This window comes from Pelophylax lessonae (genome assembly GCF_965119305.1).
Source record: "Pelophylax lessonae genome assembly, chromosome: 13".
Lineage (NCBI taxonomy): Eukaryota > Metazoa > Chordata > Amphibia > Anura > Ranidae > Pelophylax > Pelophylax lessonae.
Window position 1 is genome coordinate 55,525,905 of NC_138780.1, and position 26,187 is coordinate 55,552,091.

At 48.5% G+C, this 26,187-nt stretch overlaps 1 protein-coding gene across 1 annotated transcript in view; it reads left to right on the plus strand.

Annotated features, from left to right (window-relative positions):
- Window positions 1-26,187, plus strand: part of ZFYVE26 (zinc finger FYVE-type containing 26) — a 1,347,068-nt gene that overhangs the window by 174,570 nt on the left and 1,146,311 nt on the right. Inside the window, exon 6 of the mRNA XM_082275187.1 lies at window positions 21,482-21,646. Within this exon, the coding sequence (XP_082131313.1) occupies window positions 21,482-21,646 (165 nt within the window). The remainder of the gene's footprint in view (window positions 1-21,481; window positions 21,647-26,187) is intronic.

Below are 26,187 nucleotides of genomic sequence, written 5' to 3' on the forward strand. Positions count from 1 at the left end.
AATCAGTTTTTTTCTGTCTAGTTAGGAGTAAGGACCTAGATTCCTTGCTAGGATCTTCGGTCCTGGCAGGATTTTTTTTTTTAGAAATACTTTTTTAGACAGCTTTTTTTCTCCAGTGTTCCTGTGAGATCTTCAAGCAAGTACGCTGAAACTGGGCGACGGGCTGGATGTTGAGATCCAGTGGTCACCCCAGTTCAGCCTACGAGCGCGTGCAGGCCATAGCTCCGCGCTGGGTCGGCCGCGACATAGTCCCACTGGACGGGTACTGACCCTGTGAGTTAAACGTCTCGCCTGGACGCCAATGACCAACAGAGTCACGGCATCCGTATTGGTCGACAGCCCCCCCACCCCGGTGGAGAGGGGTTCTGTCAGGAGTTGGCGCCCGCCTGGTTCCGGTATGGTGAGTAGAATGTTCCCCCTCTCCCCCTGTCGGGTTTGTTGGTGGACGCGGGGCCCCTCTCTGGGATGGTCGGACACTCGGTTTTCTGGGTCTCCCCTCTATCCTATAACAGGTCACAGATCCCCCAATTCGAGTGTGATTTTTGTGAATAGAAACCAGGAGGCTTGGTTTGGACCTGACTATCTAAAAGTCACTATATGACTGTAAGGGTGACTGAAGTCAGTGGCAGACTACTAAGAGGCATTACTATTGAGGTATAGTGGTATCCTACCTGTCTAGTGTGTACACAGGCCGATGCCTATGCCTGAGTTACTGCAGCCACAGATCGCCATCCCTCCAGAAAGCCGGTCACTTCCACAGGCCACACAGCCTCCCGCAGGCCGAGGCACTTCCGCAGGCCGCACAGGCCGAATGCACACATCCTGCAGGCCGCTGCTAGCTTGCAAGCCGCCGCTATCCTACACAGGCCTCCGCCATTTTCCTGCAGATCGCACGAGGGCGCCATATTGGCGTAGCCTCGTGTCTCCAGCATGGGGGCGGCCATGTTTGAGGTGACCAAACACCTCGTGGAGTAATTGGGAGGCGCCGGAAGGCATGTAAAGGGGCAGAGCCGCCTCCTTGGCCCAGGGAAAGCAAGCCAAAGACTTCCTGTCTGTAACACAGTGCTGGAAGCAGTTTGATAAGAAACTTATGTGCATCAGGTGAGCCTTGGGGTCTCTCTCTCTCTCTCTCTCTCTTTCTGAGGGGTCCAAGCAGGTAGACTGAGGGGCGCTACTGCGCGGGGGGACTAAGTTGAAGAAAAAAAAAAAATTTTTTTTTCTTGCAATTAATTTTTTTGTTTGCTGGCACGTGTCTTGTTACATGAACCCTGCCACTCATGTATCCCCACCTGATCCCCTCGGGTTGGCCGCAGGACCCTCCAGTACCCCACTTGTGATGATGCATTATCAGCAGCTTTGGAGTCTTTGGTATCCCGGGTGGAGGTAGCCTGTCACCTATGTCATCTGATACTTCAGATATGGATTCTGAGATTGTCATTGCCGGGAAACCTTAAATCTTGAGGTTACACCGGCAGAGGTAGCTGAGACTCGTATTCCTTTTTTGGTACTAGCAAGCCTACCAAAATGGTGAAGGGTTTCCCTTGCCGAAATGGGGTCGTCCGTAAAAGAGCCCCTGCTATTTCCAAACGCATTGCTAGGCGCTATCATTTTGAGGAATCCCTCATTACAAAGATGGACGGTACCACCAATAGTGGACTCACCGATTTCCAGACTAAATAAAGCCACTGTTATTTTGCTGGATTGACAGAATGGGCCCCACCCATCTCTAGGGTGGGGGGACGTCTTCACCGGTTTCCGGATCCAGGGCTTTCCAGAATCCCGGATAAAGGGATTTGCAAGGTCATATGGTCGGGATACAAGATCGAGTTCGATCACTTCCACCGGTGCGATTCTTCCCTTCCAATATTCGACATCCCCGGGTCGCTTAAAAAGCTTTGCGGGGGACAGCTTGATGCAACAAGCAGTGGTAGTTCCCATTCCTTGGAGGAGTTCTAGTCGAACCTGTTCACAATGCCCAGGAAAAAGGGCTAGGTGCGTCCAATTCTGGTCTTGGAAGAGATGGAGTCCATCCATACAGTGGTGGCCTCCCTGCATCAGGGGGATTTCCTGGCGTCCATAGACATTTAGGATGCCTGTCTTCATATCCCCATCTTCGCAGGACATCAGCGTTTTCTTTGCTTTTCCCAAAGATCATCCCTGGTTCCCACCAGGAGACTGAACTATCTGGGCCTAATTTTGGATACATCCTTGGCAAGAGTGTTTCTCCAGGCGGAGAAACTCCAGAAGATTCAGTCAATGATTCGGATGTTGCTGTCCGTCGACTGGCTGGGATTGATGGTCGCCTCCTTAGAGGCAGTACCGTTTGCCCAGTCTCATACCCGAATTCTCCAAAGAGGAGATTCTTCTCATATGGAATCGGAATCCCGATTCCCTGGACAATCGGATCCGATTGAGCAAGCAGACCAGGGAGGCTCTGGTCTGGTGGCTTCGGTCTCCGATGCTCAGCCAGGGGAAGTCATTTCTTCTGATAAATTCCAGGTTACCGATAAAGGTGTTGGAACTGAGAGCGATCAGACTTTGTCTGATTTACTGGACCGAGCAGCTCCAGGGCAGTCCGGTTCAGATCCAATCGGACTATGCCACGGTCATGACTTATGTCAATCACCAAGGGGCACCAAGAGTGCCCTGGCGGCCATAGAAATGGCCAACATTCTTTTATTGGGGGAACAGTTGTTCCAGTTCTCTCCGCAATATTTATCATGGGGGTGGACAGGCAGATTATTTCAGCCGTCAGATTCTGGATCAAGAGGAATAGTCTCTTCATCCAGAGGTATTTCACCAGCTGTCCCTTCATTGGGGCACCCCGGATAGGGATCTGTTGGCAGGTTGGCTCAACAGGGCTCGCGCCCGCGATCCTCTAGCGGACACAGCAGACGCGCTGAGCGCCCCGTAGGGGAAGTATCAGCTACTGTATGTCTCCCCCCCCCCCCCCCCCCGTCTCAAGTTACTGCTGAGATTTCTCCGCAGGATAGAGATGGAGGGAACTCCAGTTATCCTCGTAATTCCGGGCTGGCCTCGTCAAGCCGGGTACGCCGACTTGGGCAGGCTAGTCGCAGACGCTCCTTGGAGACTTCTTCTCAGGGAGGATCTGCGGTCTCAAGGACCGATCTTCCATCGTGCTTTACAGTCGCTGGTTTTAACGGCCTGGCCATTGAGACCCAGGTACTGAAGGACAGGGGATTGTCAGCTTCAGTTATTCCTACTCTAATTAAAGCAAGGAAAGCGACTTCTAGCAAAGTCTATTATCGCACATGGAAGACTTGTATTGCGTGGTGTGAATCGTTGGGATTTCCCCCACGTACCTATTTGGTGACCCGAATTTTGGCTTTTCTGCAAAAGGGGGTTGAGCAGAAACTATCCTTGAGCACTATCAAGGGTCAGGTTTTCAGCGTTAGCAATCTTCTTTCAGAAGCCGCTGGCTACTCATTCCTTGGTGCGGAATTTCATCCAGGGGGTGCGGCACTTGGCTCCGCCAGTGCGCGTGCCCTTCCCGCCCTGGGATCTTAATTTGGTTTTGTCGGTTCTGCAGAAACCTCCCTTTTAAAGTATCAGGGAGATTCCCTTGCTTAAATTATCCCAGAAGGTGGCCTTCTTGGTGGCTATCACTTCTGCACGCAGGGTGTTAGAACTGGCTGCATTTTCTTGCCATTCCCCATATCTTGTGGTTCATAGGGATAAGGTAGTTCTTCATCCGAAGCAGTGTTAATTTAGTCGACTAAAACCGACTAAAACGTTTTAGTCGACTAACACAATTCAGATGACTAAAATACGACTAAAACTAAAATGGCATTTTAGTCAAAAGACTATAACTAAAACTAAATCGAAATTTGCTGCCAAAAATTAACACTGGTGCATGCTCAAAGCATAAATAATAACATATTAGATTTTTCACTCCAGGACCAGCAGTAGTATATAATGAGTTTGGAAATTGTAGAGAAATGCTTAAATAATGCATTACAAATTACAATTGAACTACACCCATTTGATTATAGATGACTAAAATGAGTTTTAGTCGACTAAAATGTAGGGCGTTTTAGTCGACTAAAATATACTGGAGTTTTAGTCGACTAAAAACGACTAAAACTAAAACACTTGCAGAAGACTAAAATAGGACTAAAACTAAAATGCCATTTTAGTCCTAAGACTAAGACTAAAACTAAATTGAAATTTGCTGCCAAAATTAACACTGATCCGAAGCCATCATTTCTTCCTAAGATGGTTTCAGACTTTCATCTGAATGAAGATATTGTGCTACCTTCCTTGTGTCCTCAGCCCAATCATCCTCGGGAATATGCGTTGCATTCCTTGGATGTGGTTCGGGCAATCAGGGTATACCTGAAGGCTACGGAATCGTTCCGTAAGACGGATTCACTTTTTGTGATCACGGATGGTCCCAGAAAGGGGTTGCCTGCATCTGCCGCGACTATCTCCAAATGGATCAGACAGACGGTGGTACAGGCTTATTCGATTAGGGGTCGGAATCCTCCGTTCCCTGTTAAGGCGCACTCCACTCGATCGCTCAGTACTTCCTGGGCCTACCGCCATCAGGCATCAGTGGTCCAGGTGTGCAAGGCGGCTACCTGGTCGTCGGTTCATACCTTTACAAAATTTTATAAAGTTGATGTGATGGCATCGGCGGATGCCTCATTTGGCCGCAAGGTTTTGCAGGCCGCAATTTTGAGGAGACCGGTGGTCTACCTTGAGGGTTTTTTTCCGTTGGAATTTCAGTTGAGTCTCATCGTGTGATTGATGAGCCTTTAAAACTTCTAGTTGGCACCGGTTGGGCCTTCTAGATTGGATTTTGATTTCCATTATCCCACCCCTCATTTGTGGCACTGCTTTGGGACGTCCCGAGTTGATATTAATCAAGGAGGACTACGTCTGTCAATGAGCGACAGAGAAAAATGGATTTTTGTAAAATCTTACCGTAAAATCCTTTTCTCTTAAGCTCATTGACAGAAGTAGTACCCGCCCCTCTGTTTTTGAGTTGGGTTGGGTTAAATTCTCTAAACACTGCTTTGTGACATAACTGATTTGCTGTAGCAGGAAGTGAGAGGATATACCCTCTGGGACTGCCCCTAGGGTGTGGCCAGAACGTTTTCTTTCCTGTCTAGTCCTACTCCTGTAGAGGGCAGTATAACCCGAGTTGATATTAATCAAGGAGGACTACGTCTGTCAATGAGCTTAAGAGAAAAGGATTTTACTGTAAGATTTTACAAAAATCCATTTATTTCTGGAGTGAATCCCCTTTTTTATACATCCCAGTATTCTGTTCGCTTTGCTTGCAGCGGCTTGGCATTGCATGCCACTGCCAAGCCTGTTGTCTGCCAGTACCCCCAGGTCCTTTTCCATCCTAGACTCACCCAGAGGTTCCCCCCCCCCCCCCCCCCAGAGAGTAGCTTGCTTTCGCATTACTGATGCCCAGGTGCATTATTTTACATTTTTCAACATTAAACCTCATCTGCCATGTAGTTGCCCACCCCATTATTTTGTTCAGATCCTCTTGTAAGGTTTCCACATCCTGCATAGAAGATATTGGCATGCTTAGTTTAGTATCGTCCGCAAATACTGAGATTGTGCTGGATATCCCCTCCTCTAGATCATTTATGAATAAGTTAAACAGGATTGGCCCCAGGAAAGAACCTTGGGGACCCCACTTTCCACACTCGCCCAATCCGAGTACTCCCCATTTATCACCACCCTCGGAACCCTCTCCTGGAGCCAGTTCTCTATCCAGGTACTCGCCTTATGGTCCATACCTACCTTCCTTAGTTTGAACAGTAAGCGTTTGTGGGGAAACGGTATCAAAGGCCTTTGCAAAGTCCAGATACACCACATCCACAGGCTTACCTTTATCTAGATGGCAACTCACTTAATCGAAGAAGGTTAATAGATTGGTTTGGCAAGAACGATTTTTCATGAATCCATGCTGATTACTACTAATAATACCATTTTCATTACTAAAGTCTTGTATGTGGTCCCTTAACATCCCCTCCAAAATCTTGCAGACTACTGATGTTAGGCTGACCGGCCTATAGTTACCCGGGATATATCTCGGCCCTTTTTTAAATATTGGTACCACGTTGGCTTTTTTCCAATCAGCTGGCACCATTCCCGTCTGTAGACTGTCCTTCAAGATCAAGAATAATGGTCTGGCAATCACCTGGCTGAGCTCTTTAAGAACCCTCGGATGCAAGCCATCCGGTCCTGGTGATTTATTTAAGTTTCTCGATTTTAGTTCTAAGTCTATCCCCTGTTAGCAATGGCGGTACTTCCTGAGGTGTATTATTTAGATTTGCCTTACCAGTTGGGTTAGTGTAGCTCCCCAATTCTTCTGTGAAGACTGAAGAGAAGAAATTATTTAACACTTCCGCCTTTTCTCTGTCCTCTGTGGCCATATTCCCTTTGTCATCTTTTATGGGGTCAATGTGTTCTGGCCTCGCTTTCTTACCGTTTATATACTTAAATAATTTTTTGCGGTTCTTTTTACTCTCTTCCGCTATATGTCTCTTGTGTTCTATTTTAGCCGCCTTGATTTCATCTTTACATTTCTTATTACACTCTTTGTAATGCTTGTATGCTGCCAATGACCCCTCAGTCTTGTATTTTTTGAAGGCCTTTTCTTTAGTATTAATATGCATTTTTATGTTTGAGTTTAGCCACCCAGGGTTTAGTTTTGCTCTTTTAAATTTGTTTCCCTTTGGAATGCACTGGCCAATCCCTTTGTTTAGTATGCTCTTGAAGCACTCCAATTATTCCTCCGTGTTTACATAGTTAGTGAGGCTGAAAAAAGACACAAGTCCATCCAGTTCAACCTATGATGTGTGTGTGTGTGTGTTTGCTTTTAACCGTACATTGTATACCCCTGTATGTTGTGGTCTTTAAGGTGTCCATCCAATAGTTTTTTGAAACTATCAATGCTCCCCGCTGATACGACTGCTTGCGGAAAAGAATTCCACATCCTTACCGCTCTTACAGTGAAGAACCCCATACGCACTTTAAGGTTAAACCGCCTTTCCTCAAGTTTTAGTGAGTGGCCACGTGTCTTATTGTATCTCCTTTCTCTGAATAGTTTGTTCCTTATGCTAGGGTCGCCAGTACAGTATTTGTACATTGATATCATATCCCCCCTCAATCGTCTCTTCTCCAGAGAGAATAGGTTCAGTGCTTGTAGTCTTTCCTCATAGCTGATGTCCTCCATTCCCCTAATTATTTTTGTTGCCCTTCTCTGGACTTTCTCCAGTTCCAGCACATCCTTCCTGAGGACCAGTGCCCAGAACTGGACAGCATACTCCAGATGTGGCCGGACCAGAGTCTTGTAGAGTGGGAGAATAATCTCTTTATTTCTGGAGTGAATCCCCTTTTTTATACAACCCAGTATTCTGTTGGCTTTGCTTGCAGCGGCTTGGCATTGCATGCCACTTCCAAGCCTGTTGTCCACCAGTACCCCCAGGTCCCTTTCCATCCTAGACTCACCCAGAGGTTCCCCCCCTAGTGAGTAGCTTGCTTTCTGGTTTCTGGCCCCCAAGTGCATTACTTTACATTTTTCTATATTAAATCTCATCTGCCATGTAGTTTCCCACCCCGTTATTTTGTTCAGGTCTGCTTGCAAGATTTCCACATCCTGCATAGAAGATATTGGCATGCCTAATTTAGTATCATCTGCAAATACTGAGATTGTACTAGATATCCCCTCCTCTAGATCATTTATGAATAAATTAAACAGGATTGGTCCCAGGACAGAACCCTGGGGGACCCCACTTTCCACACCCGCCCAATCAGAGTACTCCCCATTAATCACCACCCTCTGGACTCTCCCCTGGAGCCAGTTCTCTATCCAGGTACTCACCTTATGGTCCATACCTATCTTCCTTAGTTTGTACAGTAAGCGTTTGTGGGGAACGGTGTCAAAGGCCTTTGCAAAGTCCAGATACACCACATCCACAGGCTTACCTTTATCTAAGTGGCAGCTCACTTCATCGTAGAAGGTTAATAGATTGGTTTGGCATGAACGATTTTTCATGAATCCATGCTGATTACTACTTATAATACCGTTTTCATTACTAAAGTCTTGTATGTGGTCCCTTATCATCCCCTCCAAAATTTTGCAGACTACTGATGTTAGGCTGACCGGCCTATAGTTACCCGGGATATATCTCGGCCCCTTTTTAAATATTGGTACCACGTTGGCTTTTTTCCAATCAGCTGGCACCATACCTGTCTGTAAACTATCCTTAAAGATCAAGAATAATGGTCTGGCAATCACCTGGCTGAGCTCATTAAGAACCCTTAGGTGTTCTTTGTTGCCAGGGTTCTATCCCATTTGATATTTTCTAGCAGAGAGCGCAGTTTGGGGAAATTGGCTCTTTTGAAATTCAGTGTTCTTATATTACCCTTGTGTTTCCTATTACTATGATTAATACTGAAACTAATTGACCTATGGTCACGGTCTCCTAAGTTGCCCCGTATTTCTATATCCTTGATCAGGTCTGTATTGTTGGTAATCAGTAGGTCAAGTACCGCATTGTTTGTTTCTTGTTGGTGCGTTCACCATCTGACCCATAAAATTGTCCTGCAGAACATTTAGAAACTGCCAAGCCTTGGCTGAGTGCGCGGTCCCTTCTGCCCAGTCTATATCTGGATAATTAAAGTCCCCCATTATATACCCCACACACTCTCTACTATAGCCCTCAGTTTTTCTGCCTAGTTTAGGAGTAGGACCTAGTTCCCTGCTGGGACTTCGGTCTTAGCTGTTATTTTTTCAGAACCTTTTTTTTGTACTTTATTATTTGAGTTATTGGAGAACTACAAGCAACAGCTGGCTGGGTTTCAGACTGGATATTCTAGATCCTTAAGGTCCCCCAGCCTGGCCAGCGAGCGTGAGCAGGTTATAGTCCAGCACTAGGCCTAGCCACGACAGAGCCCCGCCAGACGGGGACAAGTTTGTAAGTGGTCCGTCTCGCTGGGATGCGAACTACCTGGAACGCCTTGAGTTGCAGCGTACTCCTTGGCTGGCAGCGCCCCCATCCTGGGTGGGAGGTAGTCTGCTCGGAGTGGCGCCCACCTGATCCCTGGTGTGGTGAGTAAGAGTCCCTCCCCATTTCTCTGGTGGTCTCAGAGTGGACGTGGGCCTCCTCCATGGAATAGTTGGACCCTCCCGTATCCCTCGGTTCCCCTGGCCTCTCGGACATACCAGGCCCTCATTTCAGCTGTTCGCAACCCCCCCCCCTATTCGAAGTTCCTATCTTTTGGGGGGTGGATTTATTGCGGCGGTTCTGCGGGGGGAGGGCGTTTTTTCTGGTGGGGACCATCCAGTGCCTTTGTCGGCTGACCCCCCTGGGGGTCCTGGAGACCGCATGGTGCGCAGTGGGGCCCCCGCCATTTTTCTGTAGACTTGCCCTGCATGAATGTCAGAATCCCTCAATGTAATCTATGGGCAGCCATTTTCTAAATCTTCCCCATAGGAATGCATGGGGCAGCCATTTTCTTGTGGTCCATGGTGCTGGACAGCATAGGCAAGGCATCAGACACTCAAGGCATGACCCAGGTGCTTTCACTTCCTGTGTTAGTTTGTTTGTTTTTTTTTTTCTCCTGTACAGATCGTTCCTGCAAGCCTCCTGATCGGTTTGGTAACATATTTTTTGGGGTCTCTTGTGGGTTTCCTCACAAACACACTGCTAACAGACTTTGTTAGGTTGGGACTTGCTTTACCGCTAGTGCAGAGGTGCGGTTGCGTTTTTGCGACTTTTTTAAAGTGGCACCACATCTTTTTGTCCGTGGACTTCATGTTCGCTTAATTTAAAATTTCACCTACAGACCCCCTCAGTCACAGCCCCTGTGAGCTCTTACAGCAGCTTTGGAAAGCCTAATGTCAAAAGTGGATTTAGTGTTACTTTTTAACACTAGCCGTAAGCGAGCAACTTTAAAAATGGCAGATGTCAGGAACTCGGGTGTCTTTTGGCACCCGCAAATTCAAAAAATCGAGCAAAGTGTTTCCCTGTCCGGAACTAGACGGGGGGCTTCTTTTACTGCTCATAGTCGGCTTTTTCGTACCTCCTGGGTCACAAGAAAAAGGAAAGCCATTCAGGTCTTCTGGGAGTTCCAAGAAGACATTGTCAGGGAAACTGAAGGCAGGTCAATCCAGATCTGCAGACAAATCCTCATCTGCATCAAGGGGCGCCCTCACCCGATTCTGGGATGGGGGGACGTCTTCGCTTCTTTCCGGGAACCATGGACTTCCTTGTTTCAGGACAAATGGGTTCACGAACTGATCTGATCAGGGTACAAGATCGAATTCCAGTCTCGACCACCAGACAGGTTCTTACCGTCCAATCTGTGCTTATCTCCAGACCGTTTAAGGGATCTCCGAGAGGTGGTACTAGATCTGCTGTCGCAAAGGGTGATTGTGCCGTTTCCCTCTCTGGACCCTTTTTCAAGGGTTTTTTCAAACCTGTTTACTGTGCCCTGTTACTCCTGGACCTTAAGGCTTTGAACCGCTTTGTGCGGGTACAGCAGTTCCATTCGCACGGTAGTGGTGTCCCTACACCAGGGAGACTTTTTTGGCCTCCATAGATATCAAGGACGCATACCTACACATCCCTATCTACGCTGGACACCAGCGTTTTCTCCGCTTCGCTATAGGAGAGGAGCATTATCAATTTGCGGCGTTACCCTTTGGTCTCGCCTCCGCCCCCAGGGTCTTCACCGAGGTTTTGGCGTTACTGTGCCAACAGGGGATTTTGTTACTGGGGTATCTGGATGATCTCCTATTGAGGGCGGACTCTCACTCAACCCTGTTGGGACCACTTGACTGTCACTGTCTGAACACTGCAGGAGTTTGGTTGGAACATCAATTTCAAAAAATCTGCCCTGATACCTTCAATGAGTTGCATATTTACATAGTTTGTGAGGTCGAAAAAAGACATCAGTCCATCCAGTTCAACCTATGATACTGGATTAATGAGACTGGATTATCTCCTGCCTAGTGTCCTATTCCTGATGGGAGGAGCATAACCCAATGGCTAAAAAGATGTGAAGCTGCGTCTGTCAAAGAGCTTCAGAGAAAAGGATTTTCTCTATCGCTCATTGACAGACGCAGAATCCATATCTTGCTATCGATAGGGTTATACTGCGCCCTACAGGAGTAGGACACTAGGCAGAGAAAAAGTTCTCGCTACACCTATGGGCAGTCCCAGGGGGTATACCCTCTCTCTCCCTGCTATAGGATGTCAGTTTTTTTCTGCCTAGTCAGGAGTAAGGACCCAAGTTCCTTGCTGGGATCTCTTGTCCTGGCAAGTTTTTTAGATCTTTTTTTTTAGTTCACTTTTTTTCTCTAATTGTTCCTTTGAGATCTTCAAGCAATTATGCCGGATCTGGGCGACGGGCTGGATGCTGAGATCCAGTGGTCACCTCAGCCTGCTTACGAGCGCGTGCAGGCCCAGCTCTGCGCTCGGTCGGCCGCGACATAGTCCCGCTGGATGGGGACTGGCCCGCGGGTTAAACGTCCCGCCGAGTCGCATACGACCGGTCGGCGGCCGAGTTGCAGCGTCTCTTTTGGCCGACACCCCCCCCCCACTGGGCGGCGAGGGGTTTTGTCTGGAGGGGTGCCCGCTCTGTTCTGGTATGGTGAGTACTTGTTCCCCCCTTTCCCTCATGGCTGACTCTGGGGTGGATGCGGGCCCCTCCCTGGGACGGTCGGACCCCCACTAATCTGGGTTCCCCTCTGTTTCCCTCTGCACCCCCCTCCTGTGGTGTCCCTCTTCCCCCCCCCCCTACGGGGTGGGTGTTTGTGTGTGTGTGTGGGGTGGCTAGCCGTTCGTGCAAGCCGCTAAGGGGGCGGGGGTGGGGGGGTCCCGACAGTGCGGACGGCTCTTGTGCTGGGCTTCCTTCCTGGCTCCCCAGGGCCTACCTGCCGATCGATCACCTGTTGGTGTTGGTGGGGGCCCCCGGGGACCCCCCTTCCCGCCGCAGCGCGAGGGGCCGCCATTTTCTTGTAGTCCCTCGTGTGGCTCATGGCGGCGGCCATCTTGGTACACCCAGCTCATTTGTTTTCAGAGCTGGGCTGCTGTGGGAGTTGCTGAAGGCATGTGAGGGGGCAGAGCCCCTCCCTAGACCCGGGAAGATCGCTCCACAAGACTTCCTTTTCATGTGGACAGCGCTGAGAGCAGTCCTTTTGAACTCTGGTGCATCGTGTGGTGAGCTTTTTGGGGGTCTCTGTAGCGCTGGGTGACATTTTGCACAAAAAAAAACTTTTTTCAGTTTTGTCATATTTTGCTGATGGGTTCCCCTGGTGTTGCCATGGACCCTGCTGCACGTGTCCCCACCTGATCCCCTCGAGGTGGCCACAGGGCCCTCCAGTTCTCAGCTCACCATTGATGTGCTTTCGGCGGTCCTGGGGTCATTTGTGTCCCGGGTGGAGGTGGCCTGTCAGGGACGGGGGATAAAAAGCGACCCCCGCCTACCCCTGTCTCGTCTGATGCCTCAGATTCTGAGCCAGTCGCTGCTGATGCAGGTCCCTCCTCTGGGGCTGCTGTCTCGCGCCCAGTCTCCTCTGATAGTAAGGATGACCTTTCTGCCTCCGCCATAGCGCAAGACAAGGCGCTGGTGGACGCACTGATTGTGTCTGTCCGGGAGACCCTAAAACTGGAGGTTGCACCTGCGGATGCGACTAATACGGTAGTTGCCTTTGGCACTCGCAAGCCCTCCAGGGTGGCAAAGGTTTTTCCCTTTCCCAAATGCTTTCACGATATCATTAAAAAGGAGTGGGTCCGTCCAAAACGACCCCATGGGATGCCCAAATGGATTGCTAGGCGCTACCCGTTTGAAGAAATGGACGGTGCCACCTTCGGTGGCTCCGCCGGTTTCCAGACTAAATAAGGCTACTGTTATCACGTTGGAGGATTCCCCGTCCTTTCGGGATCCGGTTGATCGTAAGGCGGAATCTGTGTCCCGCTCCATATTCTCCCTGGCAGGGTCGGCCTTCAGGCCAGTGTTTACCATTGCTCTGGTTTCGCAGACATTGACGGAATGGGCCAAGTTGTTACGCCGTGACCTGGAGGGGAGAAGTCTCCCCCCTGCCGTGGCGGACTTGCTGGAGCAGATGGTGCAGGGCTACAGTTTGTTTGCGACGCCGCGCTGGACGCTGCTCCATTGCTGGGGCGTGTGGCGATCTCGGCGGTGGTCCTCTGGCGCATGCTATGGTTGAAGTGCTGGTTGGCGAAACAGGCTTCCAAAAAAGCCTTGACTGATCTCCCTTTTCAGGGGGATCGCCTGTTTGGTGCTACCTTGGATGAGATTATCAAGGGTCTCACTGGGGGCAAGAGCACCTTTCTACCACAGGCTGCCAAGGGTAAGGAACCTCGTCGCAGACGGGGACCTTCCTTTTCAGCTCACAAGACGTTTTTTCGCTCCTCCAGGGCGGGTGACAAGGCAAAGCCCTCCAAGGCCCCCCCAGGGGGTTTCAAGAGACCCTGGTCTGGTTAGCAAAAATCTGGTCCTTCCAGACCTGAGGATAAGTCCACTTCAGCCTGAAGGTGCGCCCCCACCCATATCAGGGATGGGGGGGGGGGCGTCTTCGCCGGTTCCCGGACCCGTGGCTCTCCAGGATTCAAGACAAATGGGTTTACGAGGTCATACGGTCGGGATACAAGATCGAGTTTCGATCAGTTCCACCGGTGCGGTTCTTCCCTTCCAATGTGCGACTGTCCCCGGATCGCCTAAGGGCTCTGTTGGGGGCAGTGCAGGACTTGATGCAACAAGGAGTGGTGGTTCCGGTTCCCTGTGGGGAACGTTTTCGGGGCTTTTACTCAAACCTGTTCACAGTGCCCAGGAAAGAGGGCAAGGTGCGTCCAATTCTGGACTTAAAGGCGCTCAATTGTTTTGTCCGGGTGCAAAAATTCAAGATGGAGTCTTGAATTCGCACAGTGGTGGCCTCCCTGCATCAGGGGGATTTTCTGGCGTCCATAGACATCAAGGATGCCTATCTTCACGTTCCCATTTACGCAGGACACCAGCGTTTTCTGCGCTTTGCTGTGGGAGAGGACCATTATCAGTTTGTGGCGTTACCCTTTGGTCTCGCCTCTGCTCCCCGGGTCTTCACGAAGGTTTTGGCCCCAGTTCTGGCGCTGTTGCAGCAGCGGGGCATATTGGTTCTGGGCTACCTGGATGACCTCCTCCTCCGTGCGGAGTCTCCGCAGGCTCTGTTGTCAAACTTGGAGATCACCATGACCTCTTTGGAAGAGTTCGGGTGGCTGGTGAACCTGCAGAAGTCATCCCTGGTTCCCTCCAGGAGGCTGGACTATCTGGGCCTGACTTTGGATGCGTCCTTGGCCAAAGTGTTTCTCCCTGCGGAGAAACGCCAAAAGATTCAGTCGATGACTCAGTTGTTACTGTCCGCCAACTGGCCGTCCCTTTGGACCTGCATGAGGGTTCTGGGACTGATGGTGGCATCTTTTGAGGCAGTACCTTTTGCTCAGTTTCATACGTGGTCTCTCCAAAAGGAGATTCTTCTCAAATGGAACCGGAATCCTGATTCCCTGGACAATCGGATCCGGCTGAGCGAGCGGACCAGGGAGTCTCTGGTTTGGTGGCTTCGGTCTCCGATGCTCAGTCAGGGGAAGTCCTTTCTTCCGATCTATTGGACGATTGTCACCACGGATGCCAGTCTATCCGGGTGGGGAGGGGTTCTCGGCAGGCTGTCTGCTCAGGGGATGTGGTCCCTGGAAGAGTCCTGGCTGCCGATAAATGTGTTGGAACTGAGAGCGATCAGGCTTTGCCTGGTTCACTGGACCGAGCGTCTTCGGGGCTGCCCGGTTCGGATTCAGTCGGACAATGCCACGGTCGGGGCTTACGTCAATCACCAGGGGGGCACCAAGAGTGTTCTGGCGGCCGTGGAAGTGGCCGGCATTCTTCGTTGGGCGGAACGGTTTGTTCCGGCTCTCTTCACAGTTCACATTCCGGACGTTGAAAATTGGCAGGTGGACTTTCTCAGCCGTCAGACCTTGGATCAAGGGGAATGATCTCTTCATCCAGAGGTGTTTCACCAGTTGTGCCTTTGTTGGGGCACCCCAGATGTGGATCTGTTGGCATCTCGGCTCAACAGGAAGGTGCAGAGATTTGTAGCCCGCTCCCGTGATCCTCTGGCGGACGCCACAGACGCACTATGTAAATTAAGTTGCGCTAATATGATCTATGGAGGTATAAAGTCCACAAAGTCCCAATGTTGATAACAAATGGAAAGTATCCTTGGTAGGGTCCTGAGCCCGACTCCCTTAAGAGGGTACGCTTACCAGATTGAGGCAAAATTGAAGCGGATATGCTTAATCTTGTCAATTTGATAGAAGATCCAGGCCCGTGTAAGCAATGAACTCGGAGGTCATTGGATCATGTAAAAATACAAATAAACGCAATAGCGTAAAACCCAACGACTAAATAGTATCACCTTGAGTGTGACTTATAATAGAAATTGGGAAAAGTGTAAGAAGCTACCACCAAGATAGCTAGGAAAAAAAATTGTTTGGAGTGTGAAACCGTACCAAAATAAATGTGAAATAAAGTGCAAAAAATATCCAGTTGGAGTTGCCTCTTACCAGACCAAATTATCTAATAAACCCAAGTGAATGATAACAATACTGAAGATAAGTGCTTGGACCATCACCAGCTAGACAAGCCTCTTACCAAAATCAAGTAAAAGCAAGTGTGTATAAGTAACTCCAAGTGACACAGGATGCAATGTCAGAAAAACACCAGTAGGGGTCGCCTCTTACCAGACTTTAATTCAATCAAGTGTGTATGGAAATCACTAGTCAAGGTCCAACCAAGAATTCTGGGACAAATCCTCGCTTTCAGCCATGCGAATGGCCAATCAAAAAGGAAGAAAAGAGGCTCCCATAGCGTAAAACCATACAATTTATTAAAAGACAAAAGAATAACACTTACAGTGCAAACGAAAAATCAGGCAGGAAATGTGCAGCCGCCGGCCGGACGGCTTCGCTCGCCCGCACTCTCTAGATCGCTGTTGGATGACGTCAGTACGCCGTGCCCTGACGACGTTTCGTCACAGATGACGTTTTCAAAGGTGCGGACGGCGTACTGACGCCATCTATTTATGCAGAACGATGGATCCAAAAACCGGAAGCGAGCGAGCACCGCTCCGCCATCTTAAGTGGGGGAATCCAGATCCGTGCGGTAACAAGCGTGCAACCGGAGATTGACACCCAAAAAACTTATTATAAACCAATCTGGGAGTTATGATACCCCACAGGTGGCTAAACATATATGATAGTATAGCAAAAGAAAACAACAAAATAACGATAAACATGACCACTATTGGGGCATCCGGTAGATCACCATCTAGTGGCCAGAAAACAATATGGCAGTGATATAAACTTTGAAAATCACAACAGAACAACAACTCATTTGACATGCCAAATTAATAGAAAACCATATTCAAATAAGTATGAATTACATATGTAGCTAATCTTGTATTGAACCAGTTAAACATACGTCAGTAATTAATGAACACATAAGTATCCAGTAAAGTGAATCTAAACCCATATGATAGCATTAGGGTCCTATAGAGTACAGGCGCATATAGATCGACTAAATGCGATTGTGGTTGTTCTGTAGTGATACAAGTATATTGTAAACAGTAAACATTAAAATGAATAAAATTATAATAAATTAAAACTGGGAACCCAAAACAAACTAAATATAGTCAAGCATTGTCTATAAACACATTTAATTCGATGTCTACATTGAGTCCAAACGGTACATATGTTTTGACTCGATGTATCCAGGTCATCTGCAGCTTTGAGATACCTCTGACTAGAGGTTCACCTCTCCAGTGGGGTACAAATTTGTCTATCCCTAGGAATAAAGTATTCCAGGGATTTTTGTCATGGACAAGGGCATAATGTCTAGACACTGAGTGCTTAGGGAAACCTTTAAGTATATTGGATATATGTTCATTGAGTCTCACCTGTAATGGTCTTTTAGTTCGTCCAATATATTGAAGCCCGCATGGGCACTGGAGCAAATAAACAATACCAGTGCTCATGCAGGATATGAATGGCTTGATAGCATGTGCTCTACCTGTACTTGTAGATGTAAATTCTTTTACTGTCCTACATTTATTAGAACTAAAAGAACAGACCCGGCATCTCTTGCATTTATAGAATCCTGTTAACTGGCTCAAAAAAGTGGGTTTCGGGCCAGGGGGTTCTAAAACATTGGGTGCCACTTTATCTCTCAAAGTGGGGGCCCCTTTGAATACCACACGTGGTTTAACAGGCAGGGAACTACCCAAAACTGGGTCATTACCCAGAATGTGCCAATGACGACTTAAAATATTTTTTACACTCATGTGTTGGGTTGAGAAAGGGGTAAAAAAAGGTAAATTATATGAGGAGTCTTGATTAGCAACTTTTGGCCTATTAGATAGTAAATGAGTTCTATCCAATCTACTAACTTCCATAAGTGTTTCCTCAAGAAATTGCTTATTGTATCCTTTGTCGAGAAACCTCTCGGTAAGGATACAGGCCTGAGATTGAAACTCCTGGAAGTTATTACAATTACGCCTAATACGAAGGTATTGGCCTTTGGGTATAGCCCTAAGCCATGGTGCGTAATGACAACTATCGACAGGAATATATGAATTCCTGTCGGTTGTCTTAAAGTATGTACAAGTGGAGAAGTGGCCATCCTTATTGCTGATGGTAAGGTCAAGAAAGTTAATAGATGACTGGCTGCACTCATAATTTAGCCGGATACCCCGATCATTAGAATTCAAAAAATCTAAAAAGGATATAAGGTCACTGTGGTGGCCATCCCAAAGGAGGAGCACGTCATCTATATATCTAGCCCAGAGCAGTATCTGCGGCCTGCGGTGGGAATAGATGACGTCCTCCTCCCACTGGGCCATGAACAAGTTGGCCAGTGACGGGGCATATTTAGCGCCCATGGCCACCCCAGTGATCTGTCGATAAAATTGTCCATTGTACCAAAAATAATTGTGGTGAGTTGCAAACTCCAGTAGCTCCATGATAAAGGATATCTGAATAGTTGGTAAGTCAGAATCCCTATTAAGATACATGTTGACCGCCTGTAGCCCCACATTATGTGGAATGATTGTGTAAAGGGAGGAGACATCGGCTGTAACCATCCATAGTTGATCAGTGGGAGTTAAACCCGTTAGGAGGTTGATAACCTGTCTCGTGTCCTTAATATAGGAAGGTGTGGTTTGCACCAATGGCTGTAAATAAGAGTCTATGTACTTCCCCACCCGGGACATCACAGAGTCAATACCACTGACAATGGGACGACCCGGGGGGGAAGTCAGACTCTTGTGCAATTTTGGTAGATAATATATGACGGGAGTGCGGGGGCTCCGTGGGGGCAGTATCCGCTGCTGTATGCCTTTCCTCCTCTCAAGTTGCTGCCGAAACTTATTCGCAGGATAGAGGCGGAGGGAATTCCAGTCATCCTTGTGACTCCGGACTGGCCTCGTCGGGCCTGGTACGCCGACTTGGTCAGGCTGGTCGCGGACGCTCCTTGGCGGCTTCCTCTCAGGGAGGATCTTCTGTCTCAGGGACCGATCTTCCATCCTGCTTTACGGTCGCTGGCTTTGACGGCTTGGCTGTTGAGAGCCAGGTGCTGAAAGACAGGGATTTGTCTGCTTCAGTTATTCCTACTCTGCTCCAATCGAGAAAAGCGACTTCTAGAAAGGTCTATTATCGAACGTGGAAGTCTTCTATCGCGTGGTGTGAGTCCATCGGGGTTCCTACTCGGTGGCTCGGATATTGGCCTTCCTGCAACGGGGGGTTGAGCAGAAACTGGCCTTGAGCACTATCAAGGGTCAGGTTTCAGCCTTGGCGATCTTCTTCCAGAGGCCACTGGCTACTCATTCCCTAATGTGGAATTTCATCCAGGGGGTGCGGCACCTGGTTCCTCCAGTGCGCGTGCCCTTGCCGCCCTGGGACCTTAATTTGGTGTTGTCGGTTCTCCAGAAACCTCCCTTTGAAAATATTAGGGAGATTCCCTTGCTTACCTTATCCCAGAAGGTGGCCTTTTTGGTGGCTATCACTTCTGCATGCAGGGTGTCGGAACTGGCTGCGTTGTCCTGTCGTTCCCCCTATCTATTGGTTCATAAGGATAAGGTGGTTCTTCGTCCGAATCCATCCTTCCTTCCTAAGGTGGTTTCCGACTTTCACTTGAATGAGGATATTGTGTTGCCTTCCCTGTGTCCTAAGCCCAGTCATCCTCGGGAGTTTGCGTTACACTCCTTGGATGTGGTTCGGGCGATCAGGGTGTACTTGGCTACTGCTGACTTTTCGTAAGGCTGATTCACTTTTTGTGATCACGGATGGCCCTAGAAAGGGGTTGCCTGCGTCTGCCGCGACTATCTCCAGATGGATCAGACGGACGGTGGTGCAGGCTTATTCTATTAAGGGTCAGGTTCCTCCGTTCCCTGTTAAGGCGCACTCTACTCGGGCTCTTAGTGCTTCCTGGGCCTTCCTCCATCAGGCGTCGGTGCTTCAGGTTTGCAAGGCGGCTACCTGGTCGTCTGTTCATACCTTTACTAAATTTTATAAGGTTGATGTGCTGGCATCGGCGGATGCCTCTTTTGGCCGCAAGGTTTTGATGGCTGCTGTTTGAGGGGACCTTGGTCTACCTCGGGGGTTCTGTTTTTTTCCAGGTGGGTCTCATCTTCTTGTTTCGATGAGTCCTCTGTTCTTCTGGTTGGCTCTGTTGGCCTTCTGGATTGGGTTTTTTTCTGTTATCCCACCCCTCATTTATGGTACTGCTTTGGGACGTCCCTATGGATATCAAGATAATGGATTCTGCGTTTGTCAATAAGCGACAGAGAAAACTGGATTTTTGACTTACCCTAAAATCCTTTTCTCTTAAGCTCATTGACAGATGCAGTACCCGCCCCTCTATTTTGAGTTGGGTTGGTATGATTCTCTGACACTGCTTTGTTTCATAACTGACATCCTATAGCAGGGAGAGAGAGGGTATACCCCCTGGGACTGCCCATAGGTGTAGCCAGAACTTTTTTTTCTGCCTAGTGTCCTACTCCTGTAGGGGGCAGTATAATCCTATGGATATCAAGATATGGATTCTGCGTCTTTCAATGAGCTTAAGAGAAAAGGATTTTACGGTAAGTCAAAAATCCAGTTTTTTCATTCTTCAAGAATGATCTCTTTTTAGAGCCTGGATGCTGGAGAGTGGTGCTTAACTTGTCTCTTCAAAACTCCTCATAGGTGTTAGTTTGGGTTCAGGTCAGGAGACCTACTTGTCCACTGAATCACTTAAACCCTGTTCTTCAGAAATGCAACAGTGGCCTTAGAGATGTGTTTCAGATCATTGTCATGTTGGAAAAGTGCACCACGACCAAGGGCATGGAGTGATGGTAGCATCTTCTTTCAATATAAACCAGTACATCTGAATTCATGATACCATCAATAAAATGCAGCTCCCAGACACCAGCAGTACTCATGGAGCCCCACAGAAGGACACTGCCACCATCAAGTTTCACTGTATGCACCATGCTTTTTTGTTTGTACCCCACACCTTTTGCGATGCCATACAGTTTTGAAGCCATCAGTTCCAAAAACCTTTATCTTGGTCTCATCACTCCAGAGTAAAGAGTCCCATTCGTTTCTTTCAGCATGGGTCCTGGCAAATTCTAGGCTTTTTTTGTGCATGGGCTTTAGGAGAGGCTTCCTTTGTGGACAGCCTGGATGTTTGTGAGATATTTGCAGTTCCATCTTTGTTACATTTTTGTATCACTTTTGCTACAGTATTCTGATGGATAGGTAAAGCCTTGCTGATCTTCTTGTAGCCTTCACCTTTCTTGTGTAAAGAAATTTTCTTTCTTGGGCCTTGTGACATTTCTCTTCCATGTGGTGCCATTGCTGGCAGCATTAAATGGGAAGGGGTTTTCTTTAAGTAACCCCTCCTTTTATAACCCACTGTCTGCTGGACACCTGTTTAAAGAATAACTAGACTCGCCTATAGTTGAATTCTTGTCAATTAGGATTTTGTTGTCTAAAATATAGCTTTGCTCCGAAGACTGTCATTGGGGTGTATTCCCTTTTGCAACATAGTCTTGAATTTGCTAGGAAAAATACTTTGTGCAAATTACCAAAGCTTTGTTGCAATGCAATCTGTTGGGGTTTACTAATTTATGATGAGCACTGTTATATTTGTGTATACACATATGTATATGCTTCCAGGTTTAATACTGCTTTAAGAAATACCAGACTGACTGTACCGAAAGTTCATCTAAGACCATGTGTACTGGGTATTCCTGCTTACCTTTCATTGTGATTTGCTTTTGTGATTTCCAGGTTAACGTGTTATTAAACAGTAGTATGCTTTAAAAAAAATAATCAATTCCGGCTTCTGTATTGCATATCTACTGTTAGACTCCTGTTCATAAGTATTTTTCTGTTTTCAGCTTACGGCCTTGATTCTTCTAAAAGTAGAAGATTTTTCCACTCTTGGTGAGCTGCTATCAAATGAGTTTAAACCTTTGAGACGTCTTCTTGTTCTACTGGGATGGACCCATCTCCAGAGTATAGAGTCTGCTAAATCACTGTTGCTCAGACTTCATAATGATACGGTATGTTTATTTCAATTTTTAATTATGCTAATTATTTAAAAGAGAAGTACGGGATTAGAAAAAAATATACATCCATACTCCCCTTAGTAGATGCAGCATTGTGGCAATGCTGCATCTGTCCCCCTCCACCTCTAACACAGAGAATTGAGCGATCAAAGGCAGCTGATCACTCGGTTCTCTGTTTTAAGTGAGCCAGGCTGTGGAGAGGGCGGAACCGGCTGGCTTAGGCTCTTGGTGGTTCGCTGAGAGACTGAGCATGCTGTCTGCCAGGAATTTGGGTGGATCCCAACTTTAAAGTCACGATCTTTCTACAGCCTGGACCAGCTCAGTAACCTCACCCGACAGCGGGCTTCAGCCCGCTGTTGGATAAAAACAGGCCACAGGAGTGCCAGAACTAAGTGAACTCCTGTAATCCATAGGAGAAATAGGGCCAAAAGAGCTTTGACCCTACTTTGCCTTTAAACTTTTGGTTCTGACAAATATTAACTTGCTTACAGTTTCGTTTTTGGAAAAAAAAACATGATTGGACAACAGTACTTATTCTGGGGACAGAAATAAAAGAAAAACAGGTACATCTAAAATGCATTTAGGCACTGTCTGCAGGTAGATGTGAGCTATTCTTGAAGCAACCCTCCCATCCCTCCCTTATTCATCCTGAACAACTCCTTTAGACAGTGCTGTAAATCGTATTTTCTCTATCGTTCATCGACAGACGCAGCTCCATCTAGTGAGAGACTATAGGGTTATTCTCCTCCTATCATCTAGGAACATTTGGTAGTTTGTGATTTTTTTTTTTTATTTTCACTAGTTAGTTCCTGAGGACCAAGATCCAGAGGAACTTAAAGCAACAGCCGGCTGAGGTTTCGCACTGGATAATCTAGATCCTCAAGGTCTTCCAGCCTGGCCAGCGAGCGTGAGCAGGTTATAGTCCAGAACCAGGCCTCTCCACAACAGTGCCCCCGACAGATGGGGACAAGCCTGCGAGTGGACAGTCTCACTGGGATGCACATGACCTGGAATGCCCTAAGTCACAGCTTCCCCTTGGCTGACAGCACCCCCATCCCGGGTGGGAGGCGATCTGTTTCGGAATGGCGCCCACCTGGTACTGTGGTATGGTGAGTACATTGTCCCCCCAAAAACACCTGGCGGTCTCGAGGCGGACGTGGGCTTTTCCCAGGAATAGTCGAACCTTAGGGGCTCCCTCAGTTTTCCTGGCATCTCGGAGGACTAGTCCTGTGTACCTCTCTCCCCCTAGCAGGTTTTTACCTGGGGGGGTGTGGTAATAATGCGACCGTTGTGGCGCTTATTTGAGGGGGGTGACTTGTCCTGTGTGGGCCCCTGGGCAGGGACCTACCGATGCCTATTGTTCTGGGTCCCCTTTTGGGGGTCCTGGAGACCACATGGCGTGCCGTGGGGGCCGCCATTTTGCTGTAGATCATGGTTTTTATATTCCTATTAGTTTATATGGGCAGCCATTTTCTATCATTCCCCATTGAGAATGCATGAGTGGCCATTTTCCTGAGGTCCATAGGCTGGACAGGCATGCAGCATGGTTGTTTAAAATATAGAGGCTGAGTTTTCTCTTCCTCTTCCTGTACAGTCAGTGTCAGTTTCGTTTTTGCACAGATCGCGCTGGAAGTCTCCTTTGTGGTCTGGTAACGTTTTCCTGGGGTTCCCTGTGGGCTTTTCTTTTTTCACTCTATTATCCTATAATACCAGGGGTTGTGAGCCTGCACTTATAGCGATGGGACTGCGTTTTTGCTGGTCTTAAAGAGACACTGCCCAATTATTTTAAAAAGTGTCTCATGTAATCCCAAGTGAATATTTCACCTGCAGATCCCTTGGGAGCGATTTTGGTACCTTCTGGTTCTCAGTCTCAGCCAGAAATTGCAGCTTTTTTGCATAGTTTGATGTCTAAGGTAGATTTTCATTGCTTAGTGCTGCCAGCCGCAAAACGCCCTCTGCCCTCACCTCCACGTGGTAGCAGGTCACATATTAAATACTACCTTTGTGACTTTTTTGGTAGCGCAGTCTGCTACGGAATGGATAAAGTTACTTTAAAAGTAACTTGGCGCATCAAGCACATGCTGGTGGTATATAAGCATTTTAAACGCAGTTACCCTTTTGCATATGTAGTATCCACTAGGTCAGGGCTCAAAATTTAGAGTCCTGAGCTACTAGCCAGGCCTTAAGGGTTTTAATCGCCACCAGTTGCCCCACCCAACTCCTACTCTGCCCCGCCCCTAATTCTGCCCCTAAACATGCCCTCATAAATTATCTCATAAAATTACACTGTTAAATGTTTTTGCATTAATGCAGAAGTTACAAAAATAAATATTAATAACAACGTTTTCAGTGCCCATCAGTGCGGAAGAGCACTGGGGGGGGGGGCTGGAGGGGGGCTTAAGAGCATTGAGGGGGGGGCTGAAGAGCACTAAGGGGCTGGAGGGGGGGCTGAAGAGCACGGGGGGGGGGGGCTGGAGGGGGGGCCGAAGAGCACTGGGGGGGGCTGAAGAGCACAGAGGGGCTGGAGGGGGGCGGCTGAAGAGCACTGGGGAGGGCTGAAGAGCACTGGGGAGGGCTGAAGAGCACTGGGGGAGCTGGCGGGGGGGCTGAAGAGCACTAAGGGGCTGGAGAGGGGGCGCTGTACAGCACTAGGGGGGCCAGCAAAAACAAAAAAGAAGTTGGATAGGAGGGAGATGGGGCGGCTGCATATAGACGAATTGATCTTTCCATATTCCTCCAGCAAGCAGCTGAATGCATGCAGAGAGGAGAATCAGGTATCCAGTGGCTGCAGGAGGAATATGGAAAGATCAATTCCTTTATATGCAGCCGCCCCACCGCTCCTCCTATCCAGTCACACAGGGAGGCTGCTCAATCCTTGGGCACTCACCTTCTTCCAGCCCCCGCCAGCAGCGCAGCACAGACGGAGGGAGCAGCTTCCTTAACGGGAGGAGGTGATTGGCGCGAGTACCGGTGTAGCATGAAGATAACCCCCATTGGTATCCCACTGCTGGCCGGATAATGTCGGAGCGCGGATCATCCAACCAGCTTTAATTGTAATTGCCGGGCGCTCGGTGACACACACAGTTCCGCCTCCTAGCCCGGCTTCTTTGATAGACGTCACACGTCCTGGTTGGCCAGGTGTTCTGTCCATCAAAGAAGCCGGGCTAGGAGGCGGGACTGTGTGTGTCAGTGTGCGCCCGGCAATTACAATTAAAGCTGTTACAGACTACGGATGATCCGCACTCTCACATTATCCAATCCGTCAGGTGGCTGGTTTTCCTCTCCTCTCGCTCCTGGAGCTCGCCCTACATAATTTTCCACTCCCAAAATGCGAGCAGGCGAGTGGAAAATTTGAGGGCTGCACTAGGTGGACTACCACCGAAGGTGGGTCACCCAGTTTCCAGGCTTAACAAGTCTACTGTGGTTCCGGTGGAGGAATCACTGACCCTGTGGATAGACGGGCAGAGTCCCTATTCTGCCATTTACCCATGATAGTGGGTTCCATTTTGAAAACTACTTTTTTAAACATTCTGGTGTCAGAATGGGTGAAGTACTGAATAGGTGAAGCTACTAAAAGCAAACTTGGAAGCTGAACGACTTCCCCCTGCACTGTTGGAACTACTGGACCAGTTGGCTCAAGCCCTGGTGTTCATGTGTGATACGTCCCTGGATTCAGCCCCGTTGGTGGCCAGGGCATCAGCATGGGGATTGCTATTAGGCGTGCGGTGTGGCTGAAAACTGGTCGGTGGACTAGGCTTCTAAAAAGGCCTTGGCTGATCTTTCCTCCTTAGGGGAGAGGCTGTTTGGATCCTCTCTGGGTGAATTGATCAAGGGTATCACGGGGGGGTAAGAGCACTCATCTTTCCCAATCCTCTAAGGGCAAGGCGCCATGTCCTAGGCGGGGGTCCTCTTTTTAAGCTCATAAACGTCTTTTTTGTGCCTCTGGGTCGCAAGAAAAAGGTGTAAATCATTCAGGTCTTCTGGGGGTTCCAAGAAGCTGTGGTCGGGGGGGGGGGGGAAAGACCAGCCAACCTGGACCTGCAGACAAGTCCTTATCTGCATGAAGGGGCACCCTCTCAACCAATTCTGGGGTGGGTGGACGTCTTTCTTTCTGGAACCCTGGACCTCCTTGATTCAGGACAAATGGGTTCACGAACTGATCCGATCTGTGTACAAGATCAAATTCTGGCCTTGCCCGTTGCACAGGTTCTTCCCGTTCAATCTTTGACTATCCCCAGTCCGGTTAAGGGACTTGCAAGGGGCAGTACACGATTTGCTGTCGCAAGGAGTGACTGTACCAGTTCCTTTTTTAGGAACGTTTTCAAGGGTTTTATTCAAACCTTTTCACCGTGCCCAGGAAGGAAGGCAAGGTGTGTCCCATCCTGGATTTCAAGACCCTGAACCGCCTTGCAGGTACAGGAGTTTGGGATGGAATCCATCCGCACGGTGGTGGCGTCGCTGCACCAGGGAGACTTCTTAGCCTCCATAGATATCAAGGACGCATATCTACACATCCCTATTTATGCTGGGACACC